The sequence below is a fragment of the Salvelinus fontinalis genome, chromosome 2 (genome assembly GCF_029448725.1).
Source record: "Salvelinus fontinalis isolate EN_2023a chromosome 2, ASM2944872v1, whole genome shotgun sequence".
NCBI lineage: Eukaryota > Metazoa > Chordata > Actinopteri > Salmoniformes > Salmonidae > Salvelinus > Salvelinus fontinalis.
The window spans coordinates 99,761,459-99,775,324 of NC_074666.1; the positions used below are offsets into that span (position 1 = coordinate 99,761,459).

Here is a 13,866-nt window from a genome sequence, read left to right on the forward strand (position 1 = left end):
AGATAAATAGTGAATTATAAATCTAGTACATACTGTAACTTTGTCTACAAAGTGGCTAAATCCTATATTAACTCTGCTCTGTAATCAGAGTGTTTAGTAGTGTTAAGTAGGCTTCATCTGGGTCTGGGTAACTTAGTAGTGTTAAGTAGACTTCATCTGGGTCTGGGTAACTTAGTAGTGTTAAGTAGACTTCATCTGGGTCTGGGTAACTTAGTAGTGTTAAGTAGGCTTCGTCTGGGAAACTTAGTAGTGTTAAGTAGGCTTCATCTGGGTCTGGGAAACTTAGTAGTGTTAAGTAGGCTTCATCTGGGTCTGGGAAACTTAGTAGTGTTAAGTAGGCTTCATCTGGTTCTGGGAAACTTAGTAGTGTTAAGTAGGCTTCATCTGGGTCTGGGAAACTTAGTAGTATTAAGTAGACTTCATCTGGGTCTGGGAAACTTAGTAGTGTTAAGTAGGCTTCATCTGGGTCTGGGAAACTTAGTAGTAGTGTTAAGTAGGCTTCATCTGGGTCTGGGAAACTTAGTAGTGTTAAGTAGACTTCATCTGGGTCTGGGAAACTTAGTAGTGTTAAGTAGGCTTCATCTGGGTCTGGGAAACTTAGTAGTGTTAAGTAGGCTTCATCTGGGTCTGGGAAACTTAGTAGTGTTAAGTAGGCTTATTCTGGGTCTGGGAAACTTAGTAGTGTTAAGTAGGCTTCATCTGGGTCTGGGAAACTTAGTGTTAAGAAGGCTTCATCTGGGTCTGGGAAACTTAGTAGTGTTAAGTAGACTTCATCTGGGTCTGGAAACTTAGTAGTGTTAAGTAGACTTCATCTTGGTCTGGGAAACTTAGTGTTAAGTAGGCTTCATCTGGGTCTGGGAACTTAGTAGTGTTAAGTAGGCTTCATCTGGGTCTGGGAAACTTAGTAGTGTTAAGTAGGCTTCATCTGGGTCTGGGAAACTTAGTAGTGTTAAGTAGGCTTCATCTGGGTCTGGGAAACTTAGTGTAAAGCAGGCTACATCTTTTTCTATACCTCCTCCTGCATACCACACTCCAGCAGCATTGTGACACAGGCCTCGATGGGGAAGGCGATCTCTCTGCTGCTGATGGTCAGGTGTTCCTCCAGGGCCTTGCCATACGAAGGCTTCTCCACCCACGCCTCTGTGGCAGTACAACACATTATACAACAGTTAGACACACGAGGAGCAGACAGGCATGTGTACATGTGCAGGCATGGATGAGCTCTCTCTCTCACACACACACACATACACACACAGACACACACACACACACACTAACTCACCCTGGTGAGCTTTAATGGTGGGCAGGACACTCTGGAGGATCTCTAGAGACTTCCTGTGATATTCTGCCTGGATCTCTATGAGCTACATGGAGAGACACAGGGACAGAGAGGGGGACAGAGACACAGGGATAGAGAGGGGGACAGAGACACAGGGACAGAGAGGGGGACAGAGACACAGGGACAGAGAGACACACAGGGAAACATAGGGTGACAAAGGGACAAAGAGGGAGACAGTGGGACACAGAGGGAGACGGAGAGACAGAAGGACAGAGAGACACAGAGGGACAAAAAGGTGAGGTTTAAACACCCGCTCAGCTATATGACTGTAAAAAGGAATCAAGGTCAACTGAAGGGCAAATGCAATGATACAGAAAATGTACTAACCGTCTGAAAGTAGTTTGCATAGTCTATTTCTTTGGCCACAAAATTATACATATCCGCTGATAGTTGATCCTGGAAAAGAGAATAAGAAATGACCTTAATACAGTCTGTAACCTTGTAGTAGTTAATACAGCCTGTAACCTTAATACAGTCTGTAACCTTGTAGTGGTTAATACAGCCTGTAACCTTGTAGTGGTTAATACAGCCTGTAACCTTGTAGTGGTTAATACAGTCTGTAACCTTGTAGTGGTTAATACAGCCTGTAACCTTGTAGTGGTTAATACAGTCTGTAACCTTGTAGTGGTTAATACAGCCTGTAACCTTGTAGTGGTTAATACAGCCTGTAACCTTGTAGTGGTTAATACAGTCTGTAACCTTGTAGTGGTTAATACAGTCTGTAACCTTGTAGTGGTTAATACAGCCTGTAACCTTGTAGTGGTTAATACAGCCTGTAACCTTGTAGTGGTTAATACAGCCTGTAACCTTGTAGTGGTTAATACAGTCTGTAACCTTGTAGTGGTTAATACAGCCTGTAACCTTGTAGTGGTTAATACAGTCTGTAACCTTGTAGTGGTTAATACAGCCTGTAACCTTGTAGTTGTTAATACAGTCTGTAACCTTGTAGTGGTTAATACAGTCTGTAACCTTGTAGTGGTTAATACAGCCTGTAACCTTGTAGTGGTTAATACAGCCTGTAACCTTAATACAGCCTGTAACCTTGTAGTGGTTAATACAGCCTGTAACCTTGTAGTGGTTAATACAGCCTGTAACCTTGTAGTGGTTAATACAGCCTGTAACCTTGTAGTGGTTAATACAGTCTGTAACCTTGTAATGGTTAATACAGCCTGTAACCTTGTAGTGGTTAATACAGCCTGTAACCTTGTAGTGGTTAATACAGCCTGTAACCTTGTAGTGGTTAATACAGCCTGTAACCTTGTAGTGGTTAATACAGCCTGTAACCTTGTAGTGGTTAATACAGCCTGTAACCTTGTAGTGGTTAATACAGCCTGTAACCTTGTAGTGGTTAATACAGCCTGTAACCTTGTAGTGGTTAATACAGCCTGTAACCTTGTGGTGGTTAATACAGCCTGTAACCTTGTAGTGGTTAATACAGCCTGTAACCTTGTAGTGGTTAATACAGCCTGTAACCTTGTAGTGGTTAATACAGTCTGTAACCTTGTAGTGGTTAATACAGCCTGTAACCTTGTAGTGGTTAATACAGTCTGTAACCTTGTAGTGGTTAATACAGTCTGTAACCTTGTAGTGGTTAATACAGCCTGTAACCTTGTAGTGGTTAATACAGTCTGTAACCTAAATACAGCCTGTAACCTTGTAGTGGTTAATACAGCCTGTAACCTTGTAGTGGCTAATACAGCCTGTAACCTTGTAGTGGTTAATACAGTCTGTAACCTTGTAGTGGCTAATACAGCCTGTAACCTTGTAGTGGTTAATACAGTCTGTAACCTTGTAGTGGTTAATACAGCCTGTAACCTTGTAGTGGTTAATACAGCCTGTAACCTTGTAGTGGTTAATACAGTCTGTAACCTTGTAGTGGTTAATACAGCCTGTAACCTTGTAGTGGTTAATACAGTCTGTAACCTTGTAGTGGTTAATACAGCCTGTAACCTTGTAGTGGTTAATACAGCCTGTAACCTTGTAGTGGTGAATACAGTCTGTAACCTTGTAGTGGTTAATACAGCCTGTAACCTTGTAGTGGTTAATACAGCCTGTAACCTTGTAGTGGTTAATACAGCCTGTAACCTTGTAGTGGTTAATACAGCCTGTAACCTTGTAGTGGTTAATACAGCCTGTAACCTTAATACAGCCTGTAACCTTGTAGTGGTTAATACAGCCTGTAACCTTGTAGTGGTTAATACAGCCTGTAACCTTGTAGTGGTTAATACAGCCTGTAACCTTGTAGTGGTTAATACAGCCTATAACCTTGTTGTGGTTAATACAGCCTGTAACCTTGTAGTGGTTAATACAGCCTGTAACCTTGTAGTGGTTAATACAGCCTGTAACCTTGTAGTGGTTAATACAGCCTGTAACCTTGTAGTGGTTAATACAGCCTGTAACCTTGTAGTGGTTAATACAGCCTGTAACCTTGTAGTGGTTAATACAGCCTGTAACCTTGTAGTGGTTAATACAGCCTGTAACCTTGTAGTGGTTAATACAGCCTGTAACCTTGTAGTGGTTAATACAGTCTGTAACCTTGTAGTGGTTAATACAGCCTGTAACCTTGTAGTAGTTAATACAGTCTGTAACCTTGTAGTGGTTAATACAGCCTATAACCTTGTATTGGTTAATACAGCCTATAACCTTGTATTGGTTAATACAGCCTGTAACATTGTAGTGGTTAATGTAGTTTCATGGTTTGGGGGGAGGACAGTGGAATACACTAAGTGAAGGAGGAGGAGCCTGAACCTCTAGAACCCTGTGACTCACCCTGCAGATCTCCATCCTATTGGCTGCCTCTTCCATCTCCTCTCTGAGGGCCTCCCCCTTGGCCCCGCCCGCCTGCAGGTTGCTAGGGTGACTGGAGGACTTGGACGACTGGTGAAACCTACAGGAAAGGAGGAGACAGAAGAAGAGTTAGGAGGAGGGATGGAACACCAACACACAGACAGCATCCCAAATGGCATCCTATTCCAGGCTATATAGTGCACTACTTCTGACCAGTAGCGCACTATGTAGGGATTAGGGGCGCGATTTGAGACACAACCACTGAGGGAAGGAACATGCATGTCTAAGCATTATTCTAAACATAAGCATGTCTTAAGAGGTGAAGGCCAGTGAAGAGGGTAGAAGGATGTATGTTAACATGCAGTCCATCCCTCACCGTGTGCGAGCTGAGTCCATGTCCAGCACCAGCTTGGCTAAATGTTTCCTCTGTTTCTGGATGTTGGGAATGTCCACCTGGGAAGAGACAGGAACACGTCAAACCTCCTCTATAATGTATCTAAACTACATTCACTTATCTACTAGTTGAGTGGGAGTGGAGATGGGAGGAATATTCCACCACCCTGAAGTTAATAGACAATAATGAACATGCTGACATTGTGTCTTAATGATCATGTTCAGTCAGAGACAGTAATGATGAATGTTGTGGGCAGCCTCTAGACAGACAATTATAACAATTATAACTTCAAATAATGTATGGCTAGGGACAGTAGGACTCACCTCACCATAGGGACAGTAGGACTCACCTCACCATAGGGACAGTAGGACTCACCTCATCATAGAGACAGTAGGACTCACCTCATCATAGAGACAGTAGGACTCACCTCATCATAGAGACAGTAGGACTCACCTCATCATAGAGACAGTAGGACTCACCTCATCATAGAGACAGTAGGACTCACCTCATCATAGGGACAGTAGGACTCATCTCACCATAGTGACAGTAGGACTCACCTCATCATAGAGACAATAGGACTCACCTCATCATAGAGACAGTAGGACTCATCTCACCATAGGGACAGTAGGACTCACCTCATCATAGGGACAGTAGGACTCATCTCACCATAGGGACAGTAGGACTCACCTCATCATAGGGACAGTAGGACTCACCTCATCATAGAGACAGTAGGACTCACCTCACCATAGGGACAGTAGGACTCACCTCATCATAGGGACAGTAGGACTCACCTCATCATAGAGACAGTAGGACTCACCTCATCATAGGGACAGTAGGACTCATCTCATCATAGTGACAGTAGGACTCACCTCCTCATAGAGACAATAGGACTCACCTCATCATAGAGACAGTAGGACTCACCTCACCATAGGGACAGTAGGACTCACCTCATCATAGAGACAGTAGGACTCACCTCACCATAGGGACAGTAGGACTCACCTCATCATAGGGACAGTAGGACTCACCTCATCATAGAGACAGTAGGACTCACCTCACCATAGGGACAGTAGGACTCACCTCATCATAGGGACAGTAGGACTCACCTCATCATAGAGACAGTAGGACTCACCTCATCATAGGGACAGTAGGACTCATCTCATCATAGTGACAGTAGGACTCACCTCCTCATAGAGACAATAGGACTCACCTCATCATAGACATTAAGACTCACCTCACCATAGTGACAGTAGGACTCCACCTCATCATAGAGACAGTAGGACTCACCTCATCATAGAGACAGTAGGACTCACCTCATCATAGAGACAGTAGGACTCACCTCATCATAGTGACAGTAGGACTCACCTCATCATAGAGACAGTAGGACTCACCTCATCATAGTGACAGTAGGACTCACCTCATCATAGAGACTGTATGACTCACCTCATCATAGAGACAGTAGGACTCACCTCATCATAGAGACAGTAGGACTCACCTCATCATAGAGACAGTAGGACTCACCTCATCATAGAGACAGTAGGACTAACCTCATCATAGACAGTAGGACTCACCTCATCATAGACAGTAGGACTCACCTCAGCCAGCTCATAGAGAGGCTCCACCTCATCATAGAGACAGTAGGACTCACCTCATCATAGACAGTAGGACTCACCTCATCATAGACAGTAGGACTCACCTCAGCCAGCTCATAGAGAGGCTCCACCTCATCATAGAGACAGTAGGACTCACCTCAGCCAGCTCATAGAGAGGCTCCACCTCATCATAGAGACAGTAGGACTCACCTCATCATAGACAGTAGGACTCACCTCATCATAGACAGTAGGACTCACCTCAGCCAGCTCATAGAGAGGCTCCACCTCATCATAGAGACAGTAGGACTCACCTCAGCCAGCTCATAGAGAGGCTCCACCTCATCATAGAGACAGTAGGACTCACCTCATCATAGAGACAGTAGGACTCACCTCATCATAGAGACAGTAGGACTCACCTCATCATAGAGACAGTAGGACTCACCTCAGCCAGCTCATAGAGAGGCTCCACCTCATCATAGAGACAGTAGGACTCACCTCATCATAGAGACAGTAGGACTCACCTCAGCCAGCTCATAGAGAGGCTCCACCTCATCATAGAGACAGTAGGACTCACCTCATCATAGGGACAGTAGGACTCACCTCATCATAGTGACAGTAGGACTCACCTCATCATAGAGACAGTAGGACTCACCTCATCATAGAGACAGTAGGACTCACCTCATCATAGACAGTAGGACTCACCTCATCATAGAGACAGTAGGACTCACCTCAGCCAGCTCATAGAGAGGCTCCACCTCATCATAGAGACAGTAGGACTCACCTCATCATAGAGACAGTAGGACTCACCTCATCATAGTGACAGTAGGACTCACCTCATCATAGAGACAGTAGGACTCACCTCATCATAGAGACAGTAGGACTCACCTCATCATAGAGACAGTAGGACTCACCTCAGCCAGCTCATAGAGAGGCTCCACCTCATCATAGAGACAGTAGGACTCACCTCATCATAGAGACAGTAGGACTCACCTCATCATAGTGACAGTAGGACTCACCTCATCATAGAGACAGTAGGACTCACCTCATCATAGAGACAGTAGGACTCACCTCATCATAGAGACAGTAGGACTCACCTCATCATAGACAGTAGGACTCACCTCATCATAGAGACAGTAGGACTCACCTCAGCCAGCTCATAGAGAGGCTCCACCTCATCATAGAGACAGTAGGACTCACCTCATCATAGAGACAGTAGGACTCACCTCATCATAGAGACAGTAGGACTCACCTCATCATAGAGACAGTAGGACTCACCTCATCATAGACACAGTAGGACTCACCTCATCATAGTAGGACTCACCTCACCATAGAGACAGTAGGACGCACCTCATCATAGAGACAGTAGGACTCACCTCATCATAGACAGTAGGACTCACCTCATCATAGAGACAGTAGGACTCACCTCATCATAGTGACAGTAAGACTCACCTCATCATAGTGACAGTAGGACTCACCTCATCATAGAGACAGTAGGACTCACCTCATCATAGAGACAGTAGGACTCACCTCATCATAGAGACAGTAGGACTCACCTCATCATAGAGACAGTAGGACTCACCTCATCATAGACAGTAGGAGTCACCTCATCATAGATAGTAGGACTCACCTCATCATAGACAGTAGGACTCACCTCATCATAGACAGTAGGACTCACCTCATCATAGGCAGTAGGACTCACCTCAGCCAGCTCATAGAGAGGCTCCACCACATCCTTCTCTATCTGGAACTCAAACTGAATCAGTTCCTGGGCCAGCTTCTCCTCTGTCTCCCCACACAGGTTCAGCATCTTCCTGTTAGGGGAACAGAGCCAATCAAAACATCAGATGGGTCCCAGCCACAGCCAATCACAATGTCAGTTAGGTCCCTGCCACAGCCAGACACAACGTCAGCTAGGTTCCTGCCACAGCCAATCACAATGTCAGCTAGGTCCCAGTCAATCAAACATCAGCTAGGACCCGGCCACAAGCAATCACAACGTCAGAAAGGACCCAGCCATAGCCAATCACAACGTCAGCTAGGACCCGGCTTCAGCTAATCAGAATGCATGGGATAGAGAACAAGGTCAAAGAGGACAGAGTGGAATTATGGCAGAATCAACATAAAAAAAGGTGTGTGTGTGTGTGTGTGTGTGTGTGTGTGTGTGTGTGTGTGTGTGTGTGTGTGTGTGTGTGTGTGTGTGTTGTGTGTTGTGACGGCCCTGAATATTTCTGAACCGTCTCAGTGCTTCTCCTTCTAATAGGGCGCTTCCCCTTTAAATAGCCAGCATTAGCTGCGTAAAGGTGAAGTTGTGATTAAGACATGTATGAGGATGTGTACTACCTTCAGTTCATGAAGCTTCGCTATTCCGTTTGTTTTGTTGCCTTACAGTGTTTTTGTAGCCTTAAAGCGAGTTTACCCAGGATTGGATCCACTCTGTGCGTCTGTGGACTACAACTCTCCGTTGGTTTTCGTGGCCTTTTCTCCGCTATTGTCTGACTGACCGACTGACTACAACTTTTTGTACACGGTATTTCATTTGTTTGGGGTGATGTATACTGTGATTTATCTAGTTGTTAAGACATTATTCTTTGATTAGTCTTTGAAACGCTTTATAGTTGTGTTGCAAAATAAGTGTTATTTTGAGTGTATGAATATACTGGGTTTACGCTATGGACAAACGTTGCGTGACTAAGGTCACTTGAGTCACTGAACTTATTTACCGGGCTGGACTCTTTTTATGCCCGAGGTACAGGACATTTCTAAATTAACATAAGCTCCTTATTTGTTATTGTGTGTGTGTGATCATTTATGTTGTTAATACAACCACGCAAAAGAATACACTTGTTTGAAGTTCTTTCCAATGTTTTAAGGGGTTTATGAAAAGTATATTTCCATCCTGACTTTTACATAAGTCCTTTGTATTGGTGTGACTTGACGGACCAGATGGGACTCATTCCCTCCCAAACTAAAAGGAGAAACCAATGCTTTCTCTGGTAGGCACAACCTACCTGGCACCCCTATAAATAACCTCAAGTCAAAACTGTTACAGTGTGTGCGTGCGTGGAAATGAGGAAGAGTCTCAAACACATCTTAATGAGAACTACGGCTAATAGGGATTGTTTTTCGTGAGTGAGTGAGTGTGTGAGAGTGCGTATACAGGGACTCACCCTAGTAGAGAGTCGTCCCCCAGCACAGCAGCTCCTTCTACCATACATTGTGCCAGGATGGTTAGTGGGAGCTTTTTCTGATACAAGACAGACAGAATTAACATGCAGTATTTCATATCAGCGCACAAGGTAGCAGAACATGTTCCTCTGTCACTGTGAACGGGGATATTATGGTCTTGTATTTATTCCTGGTTTATTTGAATAGGACAGATAGAAACTCACTGACACATTGAATAAACAAGAATCCGATAGGTCCTTACCGAGGGAGACTTGACTGATTTCTTCTCTCTCTCTTCAGCCCCTTGCTGACCCTGCAGGCAGGCCGTCAGCTTCTTGTGAGTGCTGTGGGTCACCTGTTTGACCAGGTCCAACCGCTTCTCCACCTAGACCAGCACAGCAACACGTATCAGACACCGCGCTAGCAGGTAGGCCAGAAATCACACACACAGGCACGCACACACACCACACACACACACACACACACACACACACACTCACACACTTATTTACCTGCAGAAGATCGTCGCTTAACACTTCAGTTTTTTCTGCCCTAGAAAGAGAAACCATACCAGTCAGGATTGGGTTAGGGTGGAGAGGATAGAAGGAGAAAACATACCAGTCAGGACTGGGTTAGGGTGGAGAGGATAGAAGGAGAAAACATACCAGTCAGGACTGGGTTAGGGTGGAGAGGGTAGAAGGAGAAAACATACCAGTCAGGATTGGGTTAGGGTGGAGAGGATAGAAGGAGTAAACATACCAGTCAGGATTGGGTTAGGGTGGAGGGAATAGAAGGAGAAAACATACCAGTCAGGACTGGGTTAGGGTGGAGAGGGTAGAAGGAGAAAACATACCAGTCAGGATTGGGTTAGGGTGGAGAGGATAGAAGGAGTAAACATACCAGTCAGGATTGGGTTAGGGTGGAGAGGATAGAAGGAGAAAACATACCAGTCAGGATTGGGTTAGGGTGGAGAGGGTAGAAGGAGTAAACATACCAGTCAGGATTGGGTTAGGGTGGAGAGGGTAGAAGGAGTAAACATACCAGTCAGGATTGGGTTAGGGTGGAGAGGATAGAAGGAGAAAACATACCAGTCAGGACTGGGTTAGGGTGGAGAGGATAGAAGGAGAAAACATACCAGTCAGGATTGGGTTAGGGTGGAGAGGGTAGAAGGAGTAAACATACCAGTCAGGATTGGGTTAGGGTGGAGAGGGTAGAAGGAGTAAACATACCAGTCAGGATTGGGTTAGGGTGGAGAGGATAGAAGGAGAAAACATACCAGTCAGGATTGGGTTAGGGTGGAGAGGATAGAAGGAGAAAACATACCAGTCAGGATTGGGTTAGGGTGGAGAGGATAGAAGGAGAAAACATACCAGTCAGGATTGGGTTAGGGTGGAGAGGATAGAAGGAGAAAACATACCAGTCAGGATTGGGTTAGGGTGGAGAGGGTAGAAGGAGTAAACATACCAGTCAGGATTGGGTTAGGGTGGAGAGGGTAGAAGGAGTAAACATACCAGTCAGGACTGGGTTAGGGTGGAGAGAATAGAAGGAGAAAACATACCAGTCAGGATTGGGTTAGGGTGGAGAGGATAGAAGGAGAAAACATACCAGTCAGGATTGGGTTAGGGTGGAGAGGATAGAAGGAGAAAACATACCAGTCAGGATTGGGTTAGGGTGGAGAGGGTAGAAGGAGTAAACATACCAGTCAGGACTGGGTTAGGGTGGAGAGGATAGAAGGAGAAAACATACCAGTCAGGATTGGGTTAGGGTGGAGAGGGTAGAAGGAGAAAGCATACCAGTCAGGACTGGGTTAGGGTGGAGAGGATAGAAGGAGTAAACATACCAGTCAGGACTGGGTTAGGGTGGAGAGGATAGAAGGAGTAAACATACCAGTCAGGATTGGGTTAGGGTGGAGAGGGTAGAAGGAGAAAACATACCAGTCAGGATTGGGTTAGGGTGGAGAGGATAGAAGGAGAAAACATACCAGTCAGGATTGGGTTAGGGTGGAGAGGGTAGAAGGAGTAAACATACCAGTCAGGACTGGGTTAGGGTGGAGAGGATAGAAGGAGAAAACATACCAGTCAGGATTGGGTTAGGGTGGAGAGGGTAGAAGGAGAAAGCATACCAGTCAGGACTGGGTTAGGGTGGAGAGGATAGAAGGAGTAAACATACCAGTCAGGACTGGGTTAGGGTGGAGAGGATAGAAGGAGTAAACATACCAGTCAGGACTGGGTTAGGGTGGAGAGGATAGAAGGAGAAAACATACCAGTCAGGACTGGGTTAGGGTGGAGAGGGTTTGAATGATTTAACAAGAACACACTCAACAAGCCTCTGGGGAATCTCCTTCAGTACTTGATGTAGTTATTTGAATCAAGTTGCAGAGCCTTCAGAAAGTATTCACACCCCTTGTCTTACTCCACATGTTGTTGTGTTACAACCTCAATTCAAAATGGATCAAAATAATAATAATTCTCACCCATCTACACACAATACCCCATAATGACAAAGTGATAACATGTTTTTAGAAATCTTAGCAAATTTATTGAAAATGAAATGCATAAATATTTTATTTACATATAGAAGCACCTTTGACAGCGATTACAGCTGTGAGTCTTTCTGTGTCTCTAAGCATTCCAACCTGAATTGTGCAACATTTACCCATAATTCTTCAAGCTCTTCAAATTGGTTGTTGATCATTGCTAGACAACCATTTTTCAGGTCATGCCATAGATTTTCAAGTATATTTAAGTGAAAACTGTAACTCAGCACTCAGGAACATTCACTGTCTTCTTGGTAAGCAACTCCAGTGTATATTTGGCCTTTAGGTTAATGTCCTGATGAAAGGTGAATTAATCTCCCAGTGTCTGCTTGAAAGCACGCTAAACCACGTTTTCCTCTAGGATTGTGTGCTTAGTTCCATTACATGTATTTTTTATCCTGAAAAATCTCCCCAGTCCTTAACGATTACAAGCATATCCCTAACATGATGCAGCCACCACTATGCTCTGTCCACTATGATTCCCTCATCAATCTACACACAATACCCCACAATGACAAAGCGAAAACAGTGTTTTTCTAAATGTACATAAGAAAGTACGTATTCAGACCCTTTGCTATGAGACTTGGAATTGAGCTCTGTGGTAAATTCAATTGATTGGACATGATTTGGAAAGGCACACATCTGTCTATATGAGGTTCCACAGTTGAATGTGTATGTCAGAGAAAAAAACAAGCCATGAGGTTGAAGGAATTGTCGGTAGAGCACCGAGACAGGATTGTGTCGAGGCACAGATCTGGGGAAGGGGACCAAAACATATCTGTAACATTGAAGGTCTCAAAGAACACAGTGGCCCATCTTCTCCCATCTTCTCCCATCTTCCTCTGTGGAGATGGGAGAACCTTCCAGGATGACAACCATCTCTGCAGCACTCCACCAATCAGGCCTTTATGGTAGAGTGGCCAGACGACACTCCTCAGTAAACGGCACATGACAGCCAGCTCAGAGTTTGCCGAAAGATACCTAAAGACTCTCAGACCATGAGAAACAAGATTCTCTGGTCTGATGAAACCAAGATTGGACTCTTTGGCATGAATGCCAAGCAGAGCTATATGGGGAGACATATATGTTGATAAGAGCTATATGGGGAGATATATATGTCTATAAGAGCTATATGGGGAGATATATATGTCTATAAGAGCTATATGGGGAGATATATATGTCTATAAGAGCTATATGGGGAGATATATATGTCTATAAGAGCTGTATGGTGAGACATATATGTCGATAAGAGCTGTATGGGGAGATATATATGTCTATAAGAGCTGTATGGGGAGATATATATGTCTATAAGAGCTATATGGGGAGATATATATGTCTATAAGAGCTGTATGGTGAGACATATATGTCTATAAGAGCTGTATGGTGAGACATATATGTCGATAAGAGCTGTATGGGGAGATATATATGTCTATAAGAGCTATATGGGGAGATATATATGTCTATAAGAGCTGTATGGTGAGACATATATGTCGATAAGAGCTGTATGGGGAGATATATATGTCGATAAGAGCTATATGGGGAGATATATATGTCTATAAGAGCTATATGGGGAGATATATATGTCTATAAGAGCTATATGGGGAGATATATATGTCTATAAGAGCTGTATGGTGAGACATATATGTCGATAAGAGCTGTATGGGGAGATATATATGTCGATAAGAGCTGTATGGGGAGATATATATGTCTATAAGAGCTGTATGGGGAGATATATATGTCTATAAGAGCTATATGGGGAGATATATATGTCTATAAGAGCTGTATGGTGAGACATATATGTCGATAAGAGCTGTATGGGGAGATATATATGTCTATAAGAGCTATATGGGGAGATATATATGTCTATAAGAGCTGTATGGTGAGACATATATGTCGATAAGAGCTGTATGGGGAGATATATATGTCTATAAGAGCTATATGGGGAGATATATATGTCTATAAGAGCTGTATGGGGAGATATATATGTCTATAAGAGCTGTATGGGGAGATATATATGTCTATAAGAGCTATATGGGGAGATATATATGTCTATAAG

At 44.1% G+C, this 13,866-nt stretch overlaps 1 protein-coding gene across 4 annotated transcripts in view; it reads right to left on the bottom strand.

The window, feature by feature from the left end:
* Window positions 1–13,866, bottom strand: part of LOC129833156 (rho GTPase-activating protein 44-like) — a 108,178-nt gene that overhangs the window by 43,655 nt on the left and 50,657 nt on the right. For 3 of the 4 annotated variants that reach the window (XR_008756047.1, XM_055897513.1, XM_055897504.1), the window contains exons 2-10: window positions 9,787–9,826; window positions 9,537–9,659; window positions 9,277–9,353; window positions 7,809–7,920; window positions 4,503–4,579; window positions 4,109–4,226; window positions 1,667–1,735; window positions 1,283–1,364; window positions 1,013–1,140 (exon numbers count right to left, since the gene is read on the bottom strand). Coding sequence is in view for 3 of the 4 variants with exons in the window: in XM_055897513.1 (XP_055753488.1) it covers window positions 1,013–1,140; window positions 1,283–1,364; window positions 1,667–1,735; window positions 4,109–4,226; window positions 4,503–4,579; window positions 7,809–7,920; window positions 9,277–9,353; window positions 9,537–9,659; window positions 9,787–9,826 (826 nt within the window). In the remaining variant the exon portion in view is untranslated. Of the gene's footprint in view, window positions 1–1,012; window positions 1,141–1,282; window positions 1,365–1,666; window positions 1,736–4,108; window positions 4,227–4,502; window positions 4,580–6,112; window positions 6,157–7,808; window positions 7,921–9,276; window positions 9,354–9,536; window positions 9,660–9,786; window positions 9,827–13,866 lie in introns of those variants that run through there. The other variant, XM_055897525.1, reaches the window with a different exon arrangement.